This window comes from Oryx dammah, unplaced genomic scaffold (genome assembly GCF_014754425.2).
Source record: "Oryx dammah isolate SB20612 unplaced genomic scaffold, SCBI_Odam_1.1 HiC_scaffold_5, whole genome shotgun sequence".
NCBI lineage: Eukaryota > Metazoa > Chordata > Mammalia > Artiodactyla > Bovidae > Oryx > Oryx dammah.
The window spans coordinates 96990900-97013104 of NW_024070189.1; the positions used below are offsets into that span (position 1 = coordinate 96990900).

Genomic DNA, 22205 nt, shown 5'->3' on the forward strand with positions numbered 1-22205 from the left:
TCTGCTTTTTAAGACGCTGTCTCCTTAACACATATTTATTAACACATAATTTATATTTAACACATGATCTCTCTTTAACATATATTTATCACGTAGTTACTCTGTGCCAGACACAGTGCTAGGGAGGCAATAGCTAGGGGAACACAGGATGGCAGGGTCCATCGTGGTGGCCTAGATGTCTGCCACCAGGGTGCTTGTGGCCAGGCTCAGGCATGGATGGACCTGTGGGCAGCCTGCGACTCTCTCCTCCTCATTAATTTCACTATCAAACACTCCCAGCATCACAAGTTGTAGGTCTTATTTATTAAATATTTAACTAGGAGGAACCCAGCTGAGATGAAACCTCTCATTTGTGGCAGCCCCAGGAGAGAAGAACACGGGGCCTGCTGCTGGGATTAAGTGTGGCTGACGGGTGCGACCCAGGGAGCCGGAGGGGGCCACAAGCGGGGACATCCCTCATCCCAGAGGCAGAAAGACCCAGAGATAAAGAGAGCTGGGCCTTTTCCCAGTCTCACACAGGATGCCGAGGGGTGACGGAGCCAGGGACAGGACACTTATAAAAGTCTACAGCCAGAATAGGTAAATTCACAAAGAAAGAATGCAGACTAGCAGCCGGGGAAGGAAGTGGGGACGGGGAGTGACTGCTTAATAGGTATGGGGTTTCCTTTTGGGGTGATGAAAATGTCCTGGAATGAGACTGGGGTACAGCATTGTGAGTGCACTGAATGCCCCTGAACTGTACACTTTAAAATGGTTGATGATCTAAATGGAAAAATAATTTGAAAAAGAACAGTCATAAGTATATGTATTAATAAAACTGAAACACCTTGTCGTACACCCGAAACTAACACAACACTGTTAATCAACTATGTAATATACAAAATACAGATTAAAAAATAAAATGGTTGATGGTTAATTCTATGTGAATTTTACTACCATCTTTAAAAAATGGAAAAATTACCCATTATAAAAAGTTCTGTTTCCTCTACTCCAACTATTAGCTCTAAGGCTGATGAACTAATTTCTTAAAAAGTAACACATTTATGTATGACGTGCTCACTACCCACATTCCTGGCCCCCTACTTAGCACTAGGAACCATCGTATCATTTATGCTCACAGTCCTGGGAGGGAGATGCCAACAGGTCCTTGGTTTTACAGAGAGGTGAATCCGCAGCTCAGAGAGGGTAAGAGGCTTGCCCTACGTCACACAGCTCCAACTCCAGTCCACCTACTGTCTGAGTGTTCTTAACTACCCAGTGCTCTCTGCCAATCCCAGCTGAACTTTAGAGTCACCTGGGGAGTTTTTTAAATCCCCATGCCTAGGGATAGTCCTGGACCAATCTCATCACCATCTGTGGGGTGAGGCTCAGAGCATCAGCATCTTTAAAACTTTCAGGTAGACCGCAACTAGAGCCAACCTCACCTGGGGGATTCTGCTGAGACACAGTTTGGGATTGAGCAGGTCTGGGCTGAGGGATAGAGATTCCGCATTTGCAACAAGCTCCCCTCCAGGAGATGCTGCTACTGCTGGAAGGTTCTGCAACAGCACATCCACAGAATTTGCCATGATGACGGAATGCTCTCCTCTGTAAGGTCTGAGACAATGGTTACTAGTCACACATGGTAACTAAGCACGTGACATTTGGCTGGTGCAACTAAGGGAGTGACTTGTTTATTTTGTTTAATTGTAATGAATTTTTAAGTGGAAATAGCTCTGTGGGGCTAGTGGCTACCTTACTGGGCAGTGTAAGTCTAGGCAAATTCCACGGAAAGATGCAAGACATCCAACAGATTAGAAAAAAATGATATCCTCGAACTTGAATAAATAACGTAGAGTCTTGAAAATAACCCAGAGCTCATTCGCTTTGCCTGTGTCATTTTGCTTTTTAATTTTTGGCTGCACCACACAGCATGCAGGCTCTCAGTTCCCCTGATCAGGAATCGAACCTGCACACCCTGCAGCAGAAGCTGGGAGTCTTAACCAATGGATGGCCAGGGAAGTCCCTGACTGCATCTTTAAGTGACCCAAGACCTGGCACAAAGGATGAGAAGACATCTTCGAGAGCCAGAAAGTTGATTCTTCTCCATTCTTTTTTTTTTTTTTTTTTAAAGCATCTCTTACCTGCTCAGAAACTCTCGCCTGTTCCCTTCATCAGCCCTACCTTGGGTCTCCCCAACCTACCCCTTTCACCATCTAGACAGAGTCCTCTAGGAAAGAGATCTCCAGCCTCACCACACCAGCTCCTCATCTTTCCTGCTCCCTAGAGCGACCCAAATCAAGCCCACACCTCTCCTCAGGTCTCTTCCTAGCTCAGCTGTCAGTACCAACACCCTCTGTCTTCACCACCCTCTTTTCTCCCCTGCTTTATTTCTGCACTGTAGCACTTGACCACACTTAAACTGGAGCCTTTATACAGTCCTTAGTCTGTCCCCCAGCTAGAATGTTAGCCATATCAGGGCAGAGGTTTGGGTCTGTCTGCCTGTGTCTTTGTTCTAGTGCTTGTATTAAGGAGAAAACAAAGAGCTTCAGCCACCTGTCAAGCATTCACACTGTGCCAAGCATGATATTTTTCATTCATCATATTGATTTCATCCTTACAACATCCCTGGGCAGAAAATACTATTCTGCCTATTATATGGGTGAAGAAACTGAGGATCGCTGCAGTATCTTCCAAAGGCAACACCAACTGTCAGACAGGGCCCCAGTCCTGGCTGACCTCAATGTCTCTTAACTATTCCCTTATACTACCTCTTCCTATAGGCATGCCAACCTCTCTGAAGCACACATCTCCCCAGGCATAACCTGAGCATCTGCCCCATCTGGGCCTTTGTTCCTGCCATGCCAGGTGCTGTCCCATGAGGTTTCCCCATTTGTTAGACGCTTGACCTTGGCAGAGCACTGGTGCGAGCCAGGAGTGGAGGAGACCACCTCCCAGAAAAACAGAGTGGAGTTAAGATGCCCAAAGAAAGTAAAAGTTGTTTCCAGCAAGAACGAGTCCTTGTCTTTCAGAGCCAGGGATCGAGTTTAGTCTCTGAGCCTCAGTGTGAACATATGTCAAATGGGGCAAAAATAAACCCACCAAGCCCACAGGACTGATATAAAGATTAAATCAGTCAAAGAGCTTCCCACCCAGCCTGAGGATTCATAAGCTCTCCATAAAGAGAAGCTACCAACTAGACTTGAAAAACACTTCCTCTTTATTGGAGCACCAGTGAAATTCCAGGCACGAACAAGCATAAGGACTGAAGAGACGAAACCTATCATAAATGCGGCAAATGATCCATTGCTTCTGGGGGGACAGCGAGGCGCAGATCCTGTTTGGTTAGTTGGAAGAGCTGTGACTGGCACTAAATGCTTTGGAGAGCTTGCTCTAAATCACGTGGTAAAAAATAAATAAATAAATAAATCACGTGGTAGCTATTGCACCCTGAAATAAGAGGGTTTTCAGCATCAACATAAGCACACAATAATAAGGGCAAACTTATTCAGCACCCACCATGTGCCAGGCATTAAGCGCTGTTTAAGCCTTATAACAACCCATGAGACAGGAACTCATGCTATACCCATTATACAGATGAGGAAATTGAGGTCCAGAAGGTGAAGTACTTGTCCAACATTAAGACGTTGGAAAGAAGCAGAGCTGGGATTTAACCCAGGTAGCCTGGTTCTACAGCCCTCCCTCTTAACCACTGCTACTGCTACTGCTGCTAAGTCATTTCAGTCGTGTCCGATTCTGTACAATCCCATAGACGGCAGCCCACCAGGCTCCCCTGTCCCTGGGATTCTCCAGGCAAGAACACTGGAGTGGGTTGCCACTACACTGCTTCAAAGCCGACGTAGAACCAAAGAACCCCTCAGTGTCTATGGAACCTGGCGCCACTTCCCCAAAAGCTATCTGTGACGAACATCTCTAGAGAAAATGGAGCTAACGATGGGACCAGGGACACCATGAAGGGAACACAGACAGCCCGTATGGATCTGGAAAATGCTCTGCATCTTTGGAAACTGAAGAAATGTATATTGCATCACAAAGAGGGTCCATTTTTTTCACTTATCTGGTTGGTTACGATGTTAAATCAAGGACAGCTAGCTGGGCCACATGATCAGGGAAATAGGACCTTGGAGTTTGCAAAGACACAGTCTAGCTGTTCCTGGCAACCTGGCCCCAAAGCCTGATATATGACCCAGCCATGCCACCTCCAGCAATCTGTCCTAAGGAAACAGTGAGGTCCTCGTAGTGTGGCTGGTACTGGAGGAAAAACAGCAAAACATTGTGTATACACAAAAGACCCTATTTTCTGTTATGGAAAACAAAAGGTTTACATGAGCCAGGTGGAAAACAGGAATGACGCTGCCATTTCCTTTGGAGTAAAAGTCTTCTCTCTGGTCCACACAATCTACCCTTGTCACCTTCCTCCCCGCACCTCCCCTCACTTGCCTGACACATAGTAGGTGCTCAGTAAACATTTTTGAATGAATGAATTTATCATGAACGCACTCTTCTCCCCCTTCACTTCTCCCCCTTCACGTCTCCAAGCTTATCTGTCTCAGGGCTGTCCTAGACATGCCCGAGGCCAGCCTTGGGTGTGGAGACTAAAGAAACAACAGAACCACTGTCTCCACCAGCAGTACTCACCATGCCAGGAGCCCAGAGAAGGTGAGACACGATTTAAAAACTGGGCAACAGAAGGAGAAGGAGAGAGAAAGGAAGGTTGCAGCAGCTTTCATTCCAACATTTTCCAACTCCAGCTGAGACTTCCTTCTATATACTCATCTATATTTACATCAACGAATCTGTCAGTAGCAAGCCTGTTGCTGATAGTGTGGGATCTAAAGTTCAGAGAAAGCTGGCTCAGACACCCAGCTAGGAAGAGAAACTGTAAGTAAAATTTAAGTAACCCCCAAACCCTAAATCCACCCACTCTCCTCCAAGGAATCTGTGACATCTTTTACATCAAGATTTCTCAGTCTCTGCAATATTGACATCTAGGGTTGGACAGTTTTTCATGGATGGGGGCAGGAGTGTGCTGTCCTGCGCATTTTAGGATGCTCAGTACATCCCCGGCTTCTATCTGCTAAGCGCCAGTGGCACCCCACCCTCCACATTCGTGACAACTAAAAATATCTCCAGACATTGCCAAAAGTCCCCTGGAAGGCAAAATCACCCCCAGTTCCAAAGCACTGGTTCACATGCAGCCTAGGAAAAATTCCAAACCAATCCACTGTTCTTTCCATACTCCTCCTCAACTTTCCAAATTTCAAGTCACCTAGTCTCCAAATCTCTTTTCAGATTCAAGGAAAGAGGCGGCAACCGTTTTAGGACTTGAATGCAATCTCTAGATCAGATTATTTTCAGCCTGAAAATAACCAGCATCGTGGACACAGCTTTACACACAAAGATGTTCACTGTGCTGTTGTTTATAAACAAAACAAATGACTGGGGATGGTTACAGGAAGTGTGGTTTATCCATCAAGGGGAATGTCATCAGATGTTAGCAACAGTCTTTTCTGGAGTTGAAGCCAACCCATACAGCACCACTGTGTGAATTTAAATAAGACGCCCCTTTTGCAAGTTGTTAGGTCCATTTGTCAAAAAACTGTCATAATATCTTCATTTTGCTAGAACAAGATTCTGAAGCTTTCATCATCTGAGAAACTGAAATAATAAATGTACAGTTATGATAGGAGATACAATACCTTCGTGCAGTACGCACTCTGTACAACTATACACGATAGCCCTGATGTTGTTGTCCAAGAATATCCAGTGGCATGGAAATGTGTTCATAAAAGCTTAAATGCATAAGCATAGATGGAATGAAATACATTAAAATGTCACCAGAGATTCTCTCTGGATAGGAGCGTATACATGTATTTCATATTCTTTGTACTTCAGGTATTCAACAAATGAAGAGGATAGGCCTCCTGGAGGAAGTTACTTTTAGGCTGAGACTGAAACGAAGAGGAGTCAGCCATTGGGAGACCTGGAGAAACAATGCTGCAAGCAGCGGGAAGCGCCAGCACAGATGCCTACAGATGCAAAAGCTGGATTTGAGCAAAAAGGGTCAGTGGGGCTGGGACAGAGTGGAAGGGGTAGAGAATGGAAGAAATGAGATCAAAGACAAAACAGGGACTTTTTAGATCATGAGGGGCCTTGTAGAACCTAATACATCTATAATCTGCAGTCTCTGACCAGTGAGTAAGCATCTGGGACATTTACCCAACCTACTTGGAAGAGAGATATTCCATTAGCCCACCACTATTAACCAAAGAGCAAAATCCAAGGAATTCTACTTTTAATCCCAGTACTGAAATTTTTTTTTAATTTAAATTTTTATTTTTACTTTATTTTACTTTACAATAACTGTATTGGTTTTGCCATACATTGACATGAATCTGCCACGGGTGTACATGAGTTGCCAAACATGAACCCCACTCCCACCTCCCACCCCATCTCATCTCTCTGGATCATCCCCGTGCACCAGCCCCAAGTACTGAAATTCAAAAAAAAAAAAAAAAAAAGAAAGTGCTGTTTCCAGAATTTTAATAATCTTTGTCAAGAACACTGTTAACTTTCCTCATCACTACTCAATTAACAAACACTCATGCATCATACAATGTGGGAACTGTTGGGGAATGTGAGGAAGGTAAATCACTGTTCCCTGCCCTCAAGGCGTTTTCCAATTAGAGGTAAGACACAAGCATACCATCTTACTGCTTTTCACAAAGCAAGCAAGAGTCACTTAGCATTGAGGGTGGTAAGTGGAAGGATTCAGTCATTTCCAAGCCAATAAGAACATCAAATATCAGAGACCCAGACACGGACACCCACCCTTCCACACACCTTTAGATCTAACAGCACCCATCCACCCATCCACCCATCCATTTCCATCCATCTATTCATCCACCCATTCATCTTTTTACTCTTCAATCCAGTCCAGTCAGTCCCCTGCCACCTATGATCCGCTCATATATTTACCCATTCATCCTTTCTTTCATCCCTCATCCACTCATCCATCTGTCCGCCACCCATCTACTTATCACCCATCAGTCTACTGATCCACTCACTTATAACCCATCCATCCAGTATCATTCATCTTTTCTTTGTCTCATCCATCCATCCTGCTTTCCTTCATTCCACCTAACCCATTCACCTATTTGTCCATCTGTCCACCATTCACAAATCTATCCAACTATCCACTCATCCAACACTAACTGCATAAGATACTTCTCCCCTCTGAATCACAAATACTCATCAATGATCCTAAACTTTAGACTCTGTTGTGATTAGCAACAGGCCAAACTGTTAAAATTCTACATTCTAACAACTCTTCCAAAAATGTCTGACTATTCTAATTTGCGCAAGACCCAAATGTTCCAAGTCCTTATAAGACCTGCACAGAAGCTGGCCTATTCTCACTGGTTTGAAGTCCTTGATGTCTTCAAAGATGGTACACTTAGAAAGCAGGGTATGGTTAGAAGAAGGGGAAGTTGTGAGCGGACTGGAAAGAGTCTGGCATTGGAAAGAGTCTGGCAGTGGGGTATAGGGAATGGAAGAGGAAGTTGATCAGGGATATAGACAAGGATTGCTGAGATGAGAAGAAATTTGCCTGGGCCTTGGAATCATGGAATTCTAGTATCTACAAATATTGGTAACATGACCCCCTTGATTGTTTTCCCCTTGAATTCTACATTGGAGCAATGGTGGTTCAGTTGATAATCCAGGAAGATGGGGGTCTCAAGATAGATGCCAAAGAATAACAGAGATCAAGGGGATTGAGAGCCTTGGCAAGCAAAGGCAGAATAATAACTAATACTATGCAGCACGTAGGACTTTCCTGGTGGTTCAAATGGTAACGAATCTGCCTGAAATGCAGGAAACCTAGGTGTGATCCCTGGGTTGGGAAAATCCCTTGGAGAAGAGAATAGCAACCCACTCCAGTATTCTTGCCTAGAGAATTCCATGGACAGAGGAGCCTGCCAGGCTATAGTCCATGGGGTTGCAAAGAGTCAGACACAAATGAGCAATGAACAATTTCACATAGCACCTACTATGTGTCACGCACTGTTCCAAGCATTGGGGCAGAAAGGCCACTCAAATAAGCCCATCCTTCCTTCTTCCCTCTCATTGATCCATTGTTCCATCTATCCATATATAAACACATATAGTGCTAATTTCCAGGCACTATTTTCTAAGTGTAACATGTATTAACTAATTTGATCTTCCCAGATAGGTGCTATTAGAACCCCCTTTAGACAAACTGGGAAACTGAGGCATAGAACACTTAAATGACTTGAGCAAGGTCACACGGCCAGTGACTAGCAAGAGTTAGTACTGGAACCCCATTCCCCTGGCTCCAGAGTCCATGCTCTCAAATCAGCCCTGATGCTTCTCTACTAATAGCAGTCACCAACGCCTAAAACACAGGTTGACTTTTGGAAGACAAGGAAGAGCAGAGGCTGTCTGGCTGACCCAGCCCTTAGAGAGAAGGATGGGTAGACTGTGAAATGGCTTAGCCAGTGCCTGTCAGATGGCTGGTGTTCCATAAATGCTGATGAATCTCAGCTGATTCTAGCTGAAGCGACATTCCCAAGTACACAGACTAAAATTAACACCTTGAATTCATTCATTCCAAAATTATTTATTCAGTACTGCAGCACTGTTCATAATAGCAAAAAAAACAAGAAACCTGGAAACATCCCAAATGTCCATCATCCAGCAAAGTGGATAAATTGTTGTATCATCACAGAATACAATATTATACGGAGAAAAATAAATGACCTCCAGCTACACTCAAATAAGAGAGATGAATCTTAGAAACATACAATTGAGTGAAAAAAGCAAGGGCAAGTTCCAGAAGGCTAAAAAGGCTCAGAAACCACAAAAGTAAAATATTAGAGTTAAGGCATATGTAAATGTGTGATAAAACATCTTTAAAAAGAAAGAAAGGGAATGAGACACACCCAATCCAGGGGCTCCCCTGGTGGCTCAGTGGTAAACAATCCACCTGCCAGTGCAGGAGACATGGGTTCAATCCCCGGTCTGGGAAGATTCCACAAGTTGTGCAGAGCAACTAAGCCCATGCGTCATAACTACTGAGCTTGTTGCTCCAGAGCCTGGGAACCAGAGCTCCTGAAGCCCGCGGGCCCTAGAGCCCGAGCTCCAATACAAGAGAAGCCACCACAATGAGAAGCCGGCACACCACAACTAGAGTGCAGCCCCTGCTCCCTGAAACTAGAGAAAGCCCACGCAGTAACAAAGACCCACCACAGTCTAAGTAAACAAATGAATAAACAAATAAAATTACACACCCAATCCAAGAGACAGTGCTGCCTTCGGGGGAGTGAGTCGGGGAGGGGTGGGAAGCCAAGGTAGGGTCAGAGGCTATAGGTAGAAGTAAATTACTGAGCATGTTCCAGTTCAAGGGGGATCCCCAGACCAGCAGGATCAGCAGCTCCTGGGATCTTGCTAGAAATGAAAATTCTCAGGTTCCACCCTAAACCTCTTGAATCGGAAACTCTGGGGGCAAAGTCCAACCACCTGTGTTTCAACAGCCCTCCAGGGCATACTGGTGTGGGCCCAGGGGTAAGCATCTCGGCCCTACAGCACCGCAGGGCTGCGGACCACACTTGGGAGCCACTGTTCTAGTTCTTGACTCAGGCAGCAGATCCATTAGTGTGTTTCCATATAGTATTAAAATAAATCAGGAAAAATAAACGAAAGGAGAGACAATATTCAGAATGTGTTATGAACCCAGAACAGGATTAAAGCAAGTCACTGTTCAAATAGGGTGCAAGAAAACATCGCAGAGTCACATATTCAGCTACTGTAGGTGCCAAGCTAGGGCCACAGGGGTGACCACAACAGACCCAGCCCTGGCAATCATGGATCTACAGTATCCATTCTGATACTCTCCCCCATTCTGACACTTTTTACGAAACAATCATATCCACCACATGCTTTCATGTATCTTTTAATCCTCTCACGACTTCCTGGTCGTAGGACTATTATGCCCATTTTACAGATGAAGAGACTGAGGCACAGCTACTGGGAGTTGGAGCTAAGATGCACAACTGGGGCCACCTATTCCCAAACCCTTTGCTTCACCTTCACCAGTATCACCTCCCCTCCCAACCTCTTCTCCTTTTAGCCTCCAAGCCTGGTGCTATTACTCAAACAAGCACCTCCCTCCGTGGACACCACAAACATTTCATAGCAGCAAGTGAGGATCAGCAGAGGTTCCCATGCCCGTTATTACTAGTAAAGGAAATAATAAAGGTTAATGGAACAAAAAAATACAACAGGGGGCGGGAGAAGGATAGGGAGCAGGGACAGTTAGGGAGCTTCAGATGGACAGGTACACACTGCTATATTTTAAATGGATAACCAACAAGGACCTGTTTTATAAGACAGGGAAATATCCCAATACAAAATAAGTCTTTTTAAAACAAACAAACCAAGAGTGCCTCTTCAAATAAAGAAAATCCCCTTGCCAAAATAAAAAAAATTTTAATAAAATTAAATGGATAACCAACAAGGACCTATTGTAGAGCACAGGGCACTCTCTTGAAGGTTATGTGGCAGCCTGGACAGGAGAAGAGTCTAGGGGAGAATGGATACATGTATATGGATGGCTGAGTCCCTTTGCTGTTCTCCTGAAACTATCACAACATTGTTAATCAGCTATACTCCAGGATCAAATAAAAAGTTTAATTTTTTAAAAAGTTTTAAAAAAGGATATAGGAGGTTCTGGAAGGTCAGAAACTGGGTAACCCCCTCACAGAGCAAGTTCTAGGTCTGTATCCAAGTCTCGTTTAAGACGAATCTGTCAGTTTTATTCTTAAGATCAGACTTCGCCCTCCTGCAAACGCTGCTTGTATAAAAATACTTTAAAATTGGTTTAAAATTATATAATACTTTACGCACAGACCTAAAATGAGAACAGAACTTAACAGCATGAATATTATTTACTGGCAGGTGGGCAATGAAATTGCGTTTTCCTTCATTGCTCCATGGAGGGGGCGGGGTGGGCCTCTTAAATAGTGTTGTTGGGGGAAGGGCTGCTAATACCCAGAGTTCCAGGTCCAACCTGAGTGAAGAGCACCTTATAGGAAGACCCAGGAATGTTCCCAAGCTGAAAAGAAGATAAAGCCGCCTCTGACCCAAGAGAGATGACAAAACTTGATCCGTATTTAACTCTGGAATTTCGCGCTTCAGAACTGGGATCTCTCTCGCATTAGCTGCCTTAAATAAGTAGCTTCCAAAAGCACAATTCATTCCAAGATAAAGTCTCAGCTTTTCAGAGGAAAAAAAGTTACTTATCTTCGTCTTTCCTGGGCACTGGCACCATCTCTGGCTCCCCACATCCCTGGGGTGTTAAGAATTCACTAGTAGATCGATAGCTAGCCGGAAGCAGCTGAATAGCACAGGGAGCTCAGCTTGGTGCTCTGCGATGACCTAGAGGGCTGGGATGCGAGGGTGGGTGGGAGGCTCAGGAAGGAGGGGATATATGTATACCTATAGCTGATTCACATTGTTGTCCAGCAGAAACCAGCACAACACTGCAATGCAATTATCTTCCAATTAAACAAAAACAAAACAACAAACTCAACAGTAGGGCCACCAAAGTCCTTGTTAGCCCCAAACTGCCGGGCTTTTCAAGATGCTAAAACCAGGACAGGGCCAGGCAAACTGGGACATCTGGTCACCCTACCCAGACAAGGACTAATGCCCGGTGGTTTTTGAAACCCGCATTGCTGAGCCCACCCACCTGGATTCCTCTCCTGGAACGTTCCTTGTCTTCCTCTATGCTCCCAGGAAGTGAGGGAGAAGGGAGAAAGAAGAAAGACAGACACTGGGGGAAGGGGGCGATGTAATCTAACTGCAAAGCTGAGCAGGGTTCTACTGCCCAGCTCTCAGGAGTCGCCTGGGATGGCCACAGCAACTGTCCATCCTGCGTTGGACCCTTTGGCTCAGAAGGAGGAGAAGGGGCGGGGCAGGGAAGCTAATTATACACTTTGAAACTCCCTCACCTTGTCACCCACAAAGGAAGGAATCAGGGGAGAGGAAGACAATTTTACCTCAAACCAAAGAGAATAGAAAAATAGGTCAAGTGGCCATGTATTTCTCCTCCCCACCCCCAACTTAAAGCTTCCAGAGAGAAAGGAGAACACAAATGGGCTTCCAAAGGAGAAACAGGGAGGGGAGGGATAAATTAAGGCTTTGGGATCGAGATAAACAGACTACTATTTAAAAAACAGGCAAACAGCCCAAGGAACTATATTCAATATTTTATAATAATCTATAAGGGAAAAGACTCTGAAAAAAATACATATGCCTAACTGAATCACTTTGCTGTATATCTGAAACTAACAACACTGTAAATCAATTGTATTTCAATTTAAAAGAAAAGGGCGCACGCTCAGATTAATAAATCCAAACCACCCAGTCAACAGAGGGGCCCTTCTCTCCCACTCCTACCCAGAGAGCCTGGTTTCTAGACAACGTTTCCAAAATAGAACGTAAAGAGAAGAAAGTACTCTCCAATATGATGGTTCATGCATTTTGGAGCTTTCTCCGTAATGGGAAACTGGGCTGAGCATTTCTCATGCCTGATCCCCTGTGACCTCCTCGAGAGTCTGCCCAGGAACATGGACTCAGAAGCAACATCCTCATCAACTGCAGGAGGAAACAGGCTCTGATGCTCAAGACAGCTTGTGAGTCATCTGAACCCAGGCCTGGCCGAGCTAAATCTCACAGTGCTCTCCCTCACCTCTCTGTTATATTTCATGGTACCACCTGCATCCCTTATGAGGAGTTGAGTTAGCATCCCTGGAAATGTATTTAACTGAGGTTTCAGGATGAATGATGGACCCCATAGTGGAATCTGGACTGATTCCACTTTCCTAGTGGTGCCTTCCATTGTTGAAGGAGTGCATGTGTGTGCTTGCTACTGGGCGAGCAATGGGGCAGGGTGTCCATAAGCTCCAGGTACCCAACAGAAATCAAGCTATTCACTGGAAAGGGACTGATGCTGAAGCGCTGATACTTGGACCACCTGATGTGAAGAGCCGACTCACAGGAAAAGACTCTGATGCGGGGAAAGACTGAGGGCAGGAGGAGAAGGGGGTGGTAGAGGATGAGACGGCTGGATGGCATACTGACTGAGCGGACATGAATTCGAGCAAACTCTGGGAGGTAGTGCAGGACTGGGAAGTCTGACATGCTGCAGTCCACGGGGTCACAAAGAGTCAGACATGACTTAGCTACTGAACAACCACCCAACAGATGTCCCCTCAAAAGCCCCAGGGGAAGACTCCACTCTCGAGGGGCCACTGCTCCCCGATTTCTCAAGCACTAACATTTCAGAGATCTTCTTTGGTCTAATAACCTTACGTACACACATGCCTCCCGTCACCCCACCATCTGAATCTAAAACCCACTGAAAACCTAAAACATGGGTACATAGGTGAATCAGATCCCTGTAATTTGGAAAATGGGTAAAGAAAGGCATTTTTGTCATTCATCAGACAAACATTTATGGAGTACCTACTTTGTGCCAAATGTGCTGGGGTGGCAGTAGGGAAGAGGGTGGCGGGCATAGGTCTCACAGCCTCAGAGGTCGACTTTTTATTGCCCAGGCACCAAACCAAAGCACCCCTCTCCATCAGAGACCCCCTTCTGCCACACTGAAGACCCCACTCCGTTGCTAGACTTCAAACCAGAGCAGGCACATAGCTTCAAATGACAGCCTCACCCCTTCTAATTTCTCTGACTGGCACTTAATGCTATCACTTCCGCTACTCTCCACACATCCACAACCCTTTATGCTAAACCCTTGAGGCCAGACGCACTTTGGAGCTTAGAACACGGTGCTTTTAAAGGGATCACAGGATGGGAATGTAAAATGGCACAACCACTTTGGAAAACAGTTTGGCATTCTCTTACAAAGCTAAACACATTCTTACCGCATAACCCAGCAAACCTACTCCTGGGTATTTATCTGAGAAATAAAATGTATATTCCCAAATGTTCCCACTAAAACCCATCTACCAATGTTTGTAGCAGCTCTTTTCATAATCGCACAAACTGGAAATACCCCCAAATGTCCTGGGAAATGGAAGACAGCGCTCTGCTCCAGCCATCCCGTGGAATACGACTCAGCACTCAAAAGAATGAATAAATGATACATACAACAACATGAATGGATCTCAAAGGCTGCGTTCTGTCTGCTTCTATTTATAAGAGCTCCTAGAAAAGGCAAAACTGTAAGGACAGAAAGAGTCTTCTCGGATGGCCCAGTGGTAAAGAATCCGCCTGCCAATGCAGAAGCCGCGGGTTCAATCCCTGGGTTGAGAAGATGCTCTGGAGGAGGAAATGGCAACCCACTCCAGTATACTTGCCTAGGAAATCCCATGGACAGAGGAATCTCATGGTCTACAGTCCCTGGGGTCGAAAAGAGTCAGACACAACTTTGTGACTAGACAACATCAATAAGGATGGAGAAAAGATCAGGGCTTGCATAGTGGGGCGCTGACTCAAAGAGGACCAGGGGATATTCTAGGTTGATGAAATTATTCCCTATTTTGATTCTAGTGTTGGCTACATGACTGCATGCATCTGTCAAAACTCAGAACTGTACACTTAAAAGGGTGAATTTCACTGGAAGTAATTTATATTGAATACTTCAATAAACCCAGTTTTTGAGAAAAAGAAAAAAAAAGAGGATGCATCTATGATGTGACCTGGATACTCCAAGTATAACTTGTGGACGAACGGCATGGTCAGTCCCTGGAGGCTTGTTAGAAAAGACCCCACCCCAGTGACCTCATGGTGCAATGGTAGCCTGTCTGACTTCAGCATGCGTGCTAAGTTGTGTCTGACTCTGTGACCCCATGGACTGTAGCCCTCCAGGCTCCTCTGTCCATGGGATTCTCCAGGCAAGAATACTACAGTGGGTTGCCATGCCCTCCTCCAGGGGATCTTCCTGACCCAGGGATGGAACCCACGTCTTTTATGTCTCCTGTTTTGGCAGGTGAGTTCTTTACCATTGAGTTACCTGGGAAGCCCCATCTGACTTCAAACTGCTGGACAAGACTCACCATTTTAACAAGGCAATCTTCACACTCAGTTAAGTCTAGAAAGTCCTACAATGTATAAATAACACTTGCAGTGCGGTGTCTGGAGCAGCACCCCAGAATCAAGCATACCTACAATTTCTTCAGTAAAATATACCAAAATGCACCCCATGCTAAGTCACTTCAGTCATGTCCAACCCTTTTCAGCCCTATGGACTGAAGCCTGCCAGGCTCCTCTGCCCATGGGATTCTCTAGGCAAGAATACTGGAGTGGGTTGCCGTATCTTTCTCCAAGGGATCTTCCCAATCCAGGGAGTGAACCTGCATCTCCACGCCTCCTGCACTGGCAGGTGGGTTCTTTACCACTAGCACCACCTGGGAAGCCCAAAATGCACAGCAAGTAGAATCAATGAAGACTGTAAATTAAGAGTAGACAGTGGGGTCAGCTCCAGGTAGGTTTTTAACTCCTCAATGAGCTGATCTTTTATTTGTCAAGATTTGGGGATTGTGGAGGGAAAAAAAAAAAATCCCAAGGGAAAAGTCACACTAATTTCTACTTCACAGAGTTTTGTTGTTCTGGAAATATCTGCCACACTGATCTAGGAGAAGAATCAAATAGCCATTCTCCCTTGCCCTTCTAGCACGATCTACTTTTCCGGGTGGACCAAGGCTCTGATAATATGCTCCAACAACTCCCAGGGTGTCGACGTCTGCTTCCTATGCAGAACATTCCTCTTTAGAGAGTTTTTGATTAAAAAAAAAAAAAAAAGTGGGCATCTGATGTAAGGGGACTCTGGGTTTCTCACTGAGATTCCCGAAAATGAGGGGTGAAAACCTGGGATCCTGCACGTGCTTCGGGAGAAGGAGCAGGATAAGACAAGAGACCAGAGTCTGCGGCTCTTGCCATGGCCCACATTCCCACACAGTGCTCAGGGGACGATCTGCTGGCATCAGCAGGGCTGGAGGAAGATGACATTCACACTGGCACCGGGGAGAGCGTGAGGAGTGAGTGGCATTAAATGGGGGCTTGAGGAAGGTTGACAGATGCGCCTTATTGAGCTGACAGATTTGAGCTCTTTAGAAGTCATCATCAGAGCCCGTCACAGCCTTTCCATCCACGAGAACACGGAACCCAGGTGTGTGGTCCAGACAGCTCTGCTGCCTGGACCCCTTCGAGAGTGAAGGAAACCAATGGAAACCGGAACATCAAAAGATTTCCATGTGGGTTTTTCTGACTTAGGAAGAGAAAAATGAAATTCCTGAGAATCTCTTTAAATCTGCTGGCTTCAAGCTGGAGCTGCCGAGGACAGTGGGGTACGGAAGTGGAGCTAGGTGAGGGGCGGGCGGGGGGTGTGGATCACAGTGGCAAAGTGCCTGTGAGCATGGAGAATGCAAGGTTATACCCTCAGCCAGTGTACCATGCTGGAATTTGCATGCAGAGGTAACGCTCAGGCCCTAGGAGCCCACAGCCAAGTTCATGGGATGCGTAATGACTCCTCCTTCACACGACAGTGAGAAATCTGCTTCGCCCACTCACCTGCGACCCTCAGTAAATGCTACTTCCAAGTACACGTCATTCGCTCTTAGGTACAAACTCAAAGAGAAACGCCTTCCCCACAAAGTTCCACCAAAGACACACACAAGAATGTTCCCAGCACCACAGTCTGGAAATTACTCAAATGGCCCTCAACCATAGAACGGAGAGCTACATCGCAGAGAGTCCACAGTAAAGCATCACACAGCGTTGAGAAGGAAAGCCAACAGTGACCTGAAGCGACATGGATCCATCTCACAGGCAGATTGTTGAGCGGGGGGGAAAAAAAGCCAGACACAGAGGAACACAGCCTCTGACTCCATTTCCAGGAGGCTTAAAAGGAGTCCAAATGAACCCATGGGGTCAGAAGTCCGGGTAGCGGTAACCCTCGTAGGGGGATTATCTGGAAGGGGGCAGGAGGGGACTTTTGGGGAGCTGGTCACTTTCTTTTCCTTGGCCCAGATGCTAATGGCATGAATGTTCACTTACTAAGCTGGACTTGACTTGAGTACTTTCCTCTCGACATATAAATACAGGGAAATATATACATATATGTAAGTCTTTATTTTTAAAGTTCTAAATAAGTACTTAAACATGTTTTTGAATGGCAGAAATATTTGGATACTCAAGTCAATGTTCTGCCCCGGTACCCTGACTCCTCGGTGTTTCCATACATCCCATCTCTTTGCACTGGCCCAGATTTCCGTAGCCAGCCCCCATCTCTCTGTCCCCTCCCCTCTCATCCTCTCTCCTCCCCGCCCCCCCCCCCCCAGAAAGCTCAGTCCTGGATGACTCTGCTTGAAGACAGATTGGGGGAGTGGAGAGCTCTCTCCTTTGACCCTTTGAGAGCGGGACTGTATAATGTGTTTGCTGCCTCAGGCCCAGAGAGTGAACAGAAACTGGCTGCAAACAGCAAAATGCACAAACTCATCACGAAGCTCCTGAGAGCATGAAAGCCAGAGAAAACCTCTCAAGGACCGAGTGCTCCCAGGTCACCTGGATCTCTCTTGTAAGATTCATCCTTCCAAAGGACTGTTGCCATCCCCTCCCCAACAGTCCTCTGATCTGCAGGATTCAGGCTGGACTGGGGTGAGCTAAGGACACATTTGGACTCCCACCTTCTTCCTCTCCTCTTAGAAGACTCTAAATCCAAGCTCCGGAAGGCAATCTAAAGCCATTTTCAACCCAGAAACCTGTCAGCCCAGTGAATCCTTCCTGGACACCCCCGACTTATCTGATCGTGCACACACTGACATCTTGCCATTCTCTGTGGCCCCCTACTCCTCCAGGGATTAAGAGGAGACGAGCAGAGTGATTACAAGATGCTGGACCATTTCAACAGATCATCACAAGGTTGAAACTTGAGAGGCAAAGACCTGGCTCCTGCCAGGGGCACCCATCAAAATGACATCGTGATTAGTGGTACACCCCTCCCAAAAGACAGCCGCTGAACCTCTGAATTTTCACCACCCTCCAAGTAGACTGTTCACACACACTCCAAAAGCTCAGAGCCCTCTGTTGCAGTTTCAGTGCCCAGAAGCCCAAATCCTGCTCAAAGTGAATCCACCAGCCAACATGTTCCTCCAATAAGCAACCCCAGGACCACCCAGCGCTCAGCCTTGTAGGGTGTATAACAGTCAAAACCATGCACAAAGAGGATGGGGGTGCTCATCAGTGAAGCCCAGGGACCCAACCAGTCCTGTTCACTTTTACACTGAGGGCAGCCAGTTGGAACCCAGCCGAGGAGCGGCACACTTGGGCACGGCACGGTGTCCGGCCAGCCTGGGGAGCAGGGTGCATTCCCCCCACTTGGAATCTGGGTCATGCTTAGATAACTGCTAGAAAGCCCGACTAATTACCCATCCTTGCCTGCCTACATCTCAACAGATGTTAAGCCCTCCTCAAGGTTTATTTCAAGCAGGCACGAATTTAAAGAAACAACGGAGGGATCTGCATTTTAATAGCATCTCCACAGAGGGAAATCTGGACTCCACCTTCTTCCTCTGGAGCTTTAATTAAAAAAAAAAAAAAAAAAAAAAGGCATTTACCTGCCCGAGATGTCCACATGGAGGCTGAGTCTCCTGGTGTCCCCTCCTGGGTCTCTAGGGTGGAAGAAGCCAATTCCAACCCAAGGCCTGACACGGCACCCCAGGAAGGACCCGGCACCTTATTTTCTCTTGTCCTGTCTTTCTTATGGAAGTAGCTCATTCTGGGTCTTTCAGGTCAGGACCCCAGATGGGGCAAACTGGGATGTATTCTACACCCCCCAAAATGATGAGATCCCTAATCAGTGGTAGAAGGCAATGGAACCTGCAGACATGGGGGAGAATAAATGCCCCTCATCCCTTCCCAGCCAGCGGCCCACTAGGGAACATTCATTCTGGCCAGTGCTGGTCCCTCGGTATGAAGGCCATATGGTCTCATAATGGCTCTTGGCCCTGGGAGCCCCTAGGTCCCCTCCTTGAGAGGGCGGCCCCCAACCTCGGGGCCAGCAGGGGTAGAGAGGCCTGAGAGCTGAGACTGGGCCCAGCTCTAGAGATAACCAGGGACTCTGGTGAGGGGCGGCTAGGGAAACCAAGCCAAGGCCTTCCCCCAGGTCCTTCCCCTGCCCTGGCCAGAGCGCCCAGGCCTTGGCCGGGTCCACGCTCATTCCGGAGAACTCTGACCCACCTGGAATTGGCTCTAAAGGCCCCTGTACGACCCCCAGGGCCCAGCCCTCCTTCCAAAATCGGTCCTTAGGAGGAATCCACTCCCCCTGGCACCCCCAACCCCAAGCCTGCAAGTAGCTCAACCCAGATCGGGGTGGAGAGACGCTCCGCACTCCTCCCTGGTGCCCCCTCTCCCACCCCCTGGAAGAGGCCCCCCACCACCACCTCCCATCAACCCCCGGGTCTCTCTCCCAGCCTGGAAGAGGGGAAGCGGAGGGAGGAGGGGGAGGCGCAGCTGCCGGGGGTTCGGGGCAAAGGATATGGCCATTCGGTGATCTTTTTGGCGTATTTTCTCACCACGTTGTCCTCGCTGAAGAGGAATAGAGACCGGTTGACCGTGAGGCAGTTCTGTCGGACGGGGATGGGGTTGTAGAGGGCCATGGTCCGCGCTCTCTGCGCCATTGACTGCTTGTACATCCTTTGCGCCCCGGGCTGCCCGCCCTGCCGGCTGCCCCCGGCTCCTCGCCCGCCTCCGGCGCCCACGACCACCCCGGCGGCTGCCCCGGAGCCTCCTCCCCCGTAGCGGGCCGGCATCTCGTCTCCGAAGCGGGCCATTCTGCAAAGAGCAAAGGGCTCCGGGTTACGCTGCGGCGAACGATGCGGAAGGCGCCGCCGCCGCCGCCGATGCTGTGAAGACGGCGGCCGGAGCTGCGACTGCGGAGACGCTCCACGGCCCAGCCCATCGGGCGGCGGCGGCTCGGCGCCTCGGGTCGGGGGCTCACAAGGCGGCTGCCCGGCCCGAGCCGGGGATAGCAGCAGCTCGGGACATCTTCCTGGCTGACCCCGGAGAAGGAGGGGCTGGAGGAGGGTGCGGGGGCGGGGCGCGGGGGCCGGGGAAGGGGGGAGGGGAGAGAGAAGCGAGGCAAAAAATAACCGAGGAAGGAATCCAGGCAATCCCCAATCCACCCACTCCGGAAAAAAAAAAAGGGGGGGGGGAAGGCAGTTAAAAAAAAAAAAACGCACACCCCCTTTAAGACTCGAAGGATTTGCAAAGGACTCCCCTCGGGATGCAGTGGAAGCTTCAAATCCCCTCCGGGGTCCGGGTCAGGCTGGCATCTTGCAAAAGCAGTGCGCTCGGCCCATTAAAAAAATTTTTATTAAAAAAATAAATAAAAAGCAAGTCTTTCCTGGGGGGAAGGGAAAAGGCAGCCCCCAAATTTAAAAAAAAAAAAAAAACCTTTCTGTTTTGCTTGAGTTCCTAGACCTTAAAAATGCTGAAAGATCTGTAGCCAAAAAATTAAATTAAGAGTATTAAGGGGAAAGGAAAGAAGGGGAAGGGGGAGGGAAACACTCCGAAGAGGTCTTAAGGAGTCTTGAAGCCGCAGGGTCCCGGTGATTTTTTTTTTTCCTTCCTGAATCACCAGCGGCTGCCTCTTCTGCCCAAGGAGGAGTGTGAATGTGCGTGTGCGCGCAGCGTTTCACTCAACCGTGCCTCATCTTGGGGTTAAATTGCAGCAATGAAATCCTGAAAATTCCCAACAAGAGGAAAAAAAAAAAAAAAACGAGAGAGGGGGAGAGGGATGCGTGGTTCTCTTAGCCACTCAATAGCTGCTCCGGATGCTGCAATGCCTAGCGTCCACCACCCCCCTCCCCGCCCCAGTGTCTCCTCCTCCTTCTTCTCTAGATTTTGCTAAAATAAGACTGGTGTGGAAGGATGGAGGGGGGAAGAGGAAAGAAGTGGGGAAAACGGGCGCAAAGGTCTGAACCACTGGCCAGCGAAGCTCCAAAGAGGAGCGTTTGATGAGTTTAACGGGAGAAAGACCCACCCCAAGTGGGGGACACATGACGCCCGCGACCAATCGCGGAGGCGCGAGGGGACCTGGCTCCGCGGAGTTTTGTGGGGGAGAGAGGGGACAGCCGGATGGTCGGGTGGCAAGGGGGAAGTTGGGACGACAGATTTCTCCTCCCTTGGGAGGAAACCTTGTTTTCCAACGGGTTCCATTTCGGTTGCAGACAGCCGGACGCTCCCAGCATCTTGCAAGGCGAAGGAAGGAAAAAAGAAGATACTTAAGACAGAAAAGGATGGAGATGCAAGTCTAGAGTCCTATACCCAAATTTGCTCTGTTTAGCAATACACCAATTTGAAAAACCGGGAGCATGGTTTGATGGTACTTCTGTGAAAGTTTCATATCACCGAGGCCCTGGAAACTGGAATGAAATATTGACCCCTATCTTCGGACAGACCCTCAGGGGTGTCAAATCTGAACAACCAGGAGCAGATAACTAAGCAAGTCCTGCTTGGCTAGATAAAGTTCTGGCTTATGTGTGTCGCACGGTGTTTGCTTCCCTCCAGAGCCACTACAGGGCCCTTTTTATATTGTGAAACTGAAAACACACAGAAAAATACCCAGAGCATAAATACGCAGTTTAAGAATTTGCTGTGAAACAAACACGCATGAAACTCACACCCAAGTTCAGATGGAAAGGGCACCTTGCTGCCTCTCTGGAAACAGACATATACCCATTCTCCTCAGCAGTATAACCACATCCTGACTTTATGGTCTTTATACTTTTACTACTTTATTGTGCATTCCTAAACAATACAGTTCCACTTTGCATCTCCTTAGATTTTATACGAGTATATGTGTGTGCGTGCTACATCACTTCGGTCGTGTCTGACTCTTTTGCAACCCTAAGGACTGTTGCCTGCCAGGCTCCTCTGTCCATGGGAATCTCCAGGCCAGAATGCTGGAGTGGGTTGCCATTTCCTTCTCCAGGGGATCTTCCCAATCCAGGGATGCAACCCGAGTCTTTTATGTCTCCTGGATTGGCCTTCAGGTTCTTTACCACTTGTGCTACCTTATATGAATATAATGAATGTAATCATCAGTATATGCTCTATGATGTCTGGTTTCTTTGGTTCAACATGATGTCTTTGACATAAAG

General features: G+C 47.4%; 1 protein-coding gene across 3 annotated transcripts in view; it reads right to left on the reverse strand.

The window, feature by feature from the left end:
• Positions 1-19948, reverse strand: part of CACNA1A (calcium voltage-gated channel subunit alpha1 A) — a 250621-nt gene extending 230673 nt beyond the window's left edge. For 2 of the 3 annotated variants that reach the window (XM_040240886.1, XM_040240885.1), the window contains exon 1: positions 19582-19947. In XM_040240886.1, coding sequence (XP_040096820.1) covers positions 19582-19874 — 293 coding nt within the window. In that variant the 5' untranslated portion in view covers positions 19875-19947. Of the gene's footprint in view, positions 1-19581 lie in introns of all 3 variants that reach the window. The other variant, XM_040240887.1, reaches the window with a different exon arrangement.
• Positions 19949-22205: the final 2257 nt, after the last annotated feature.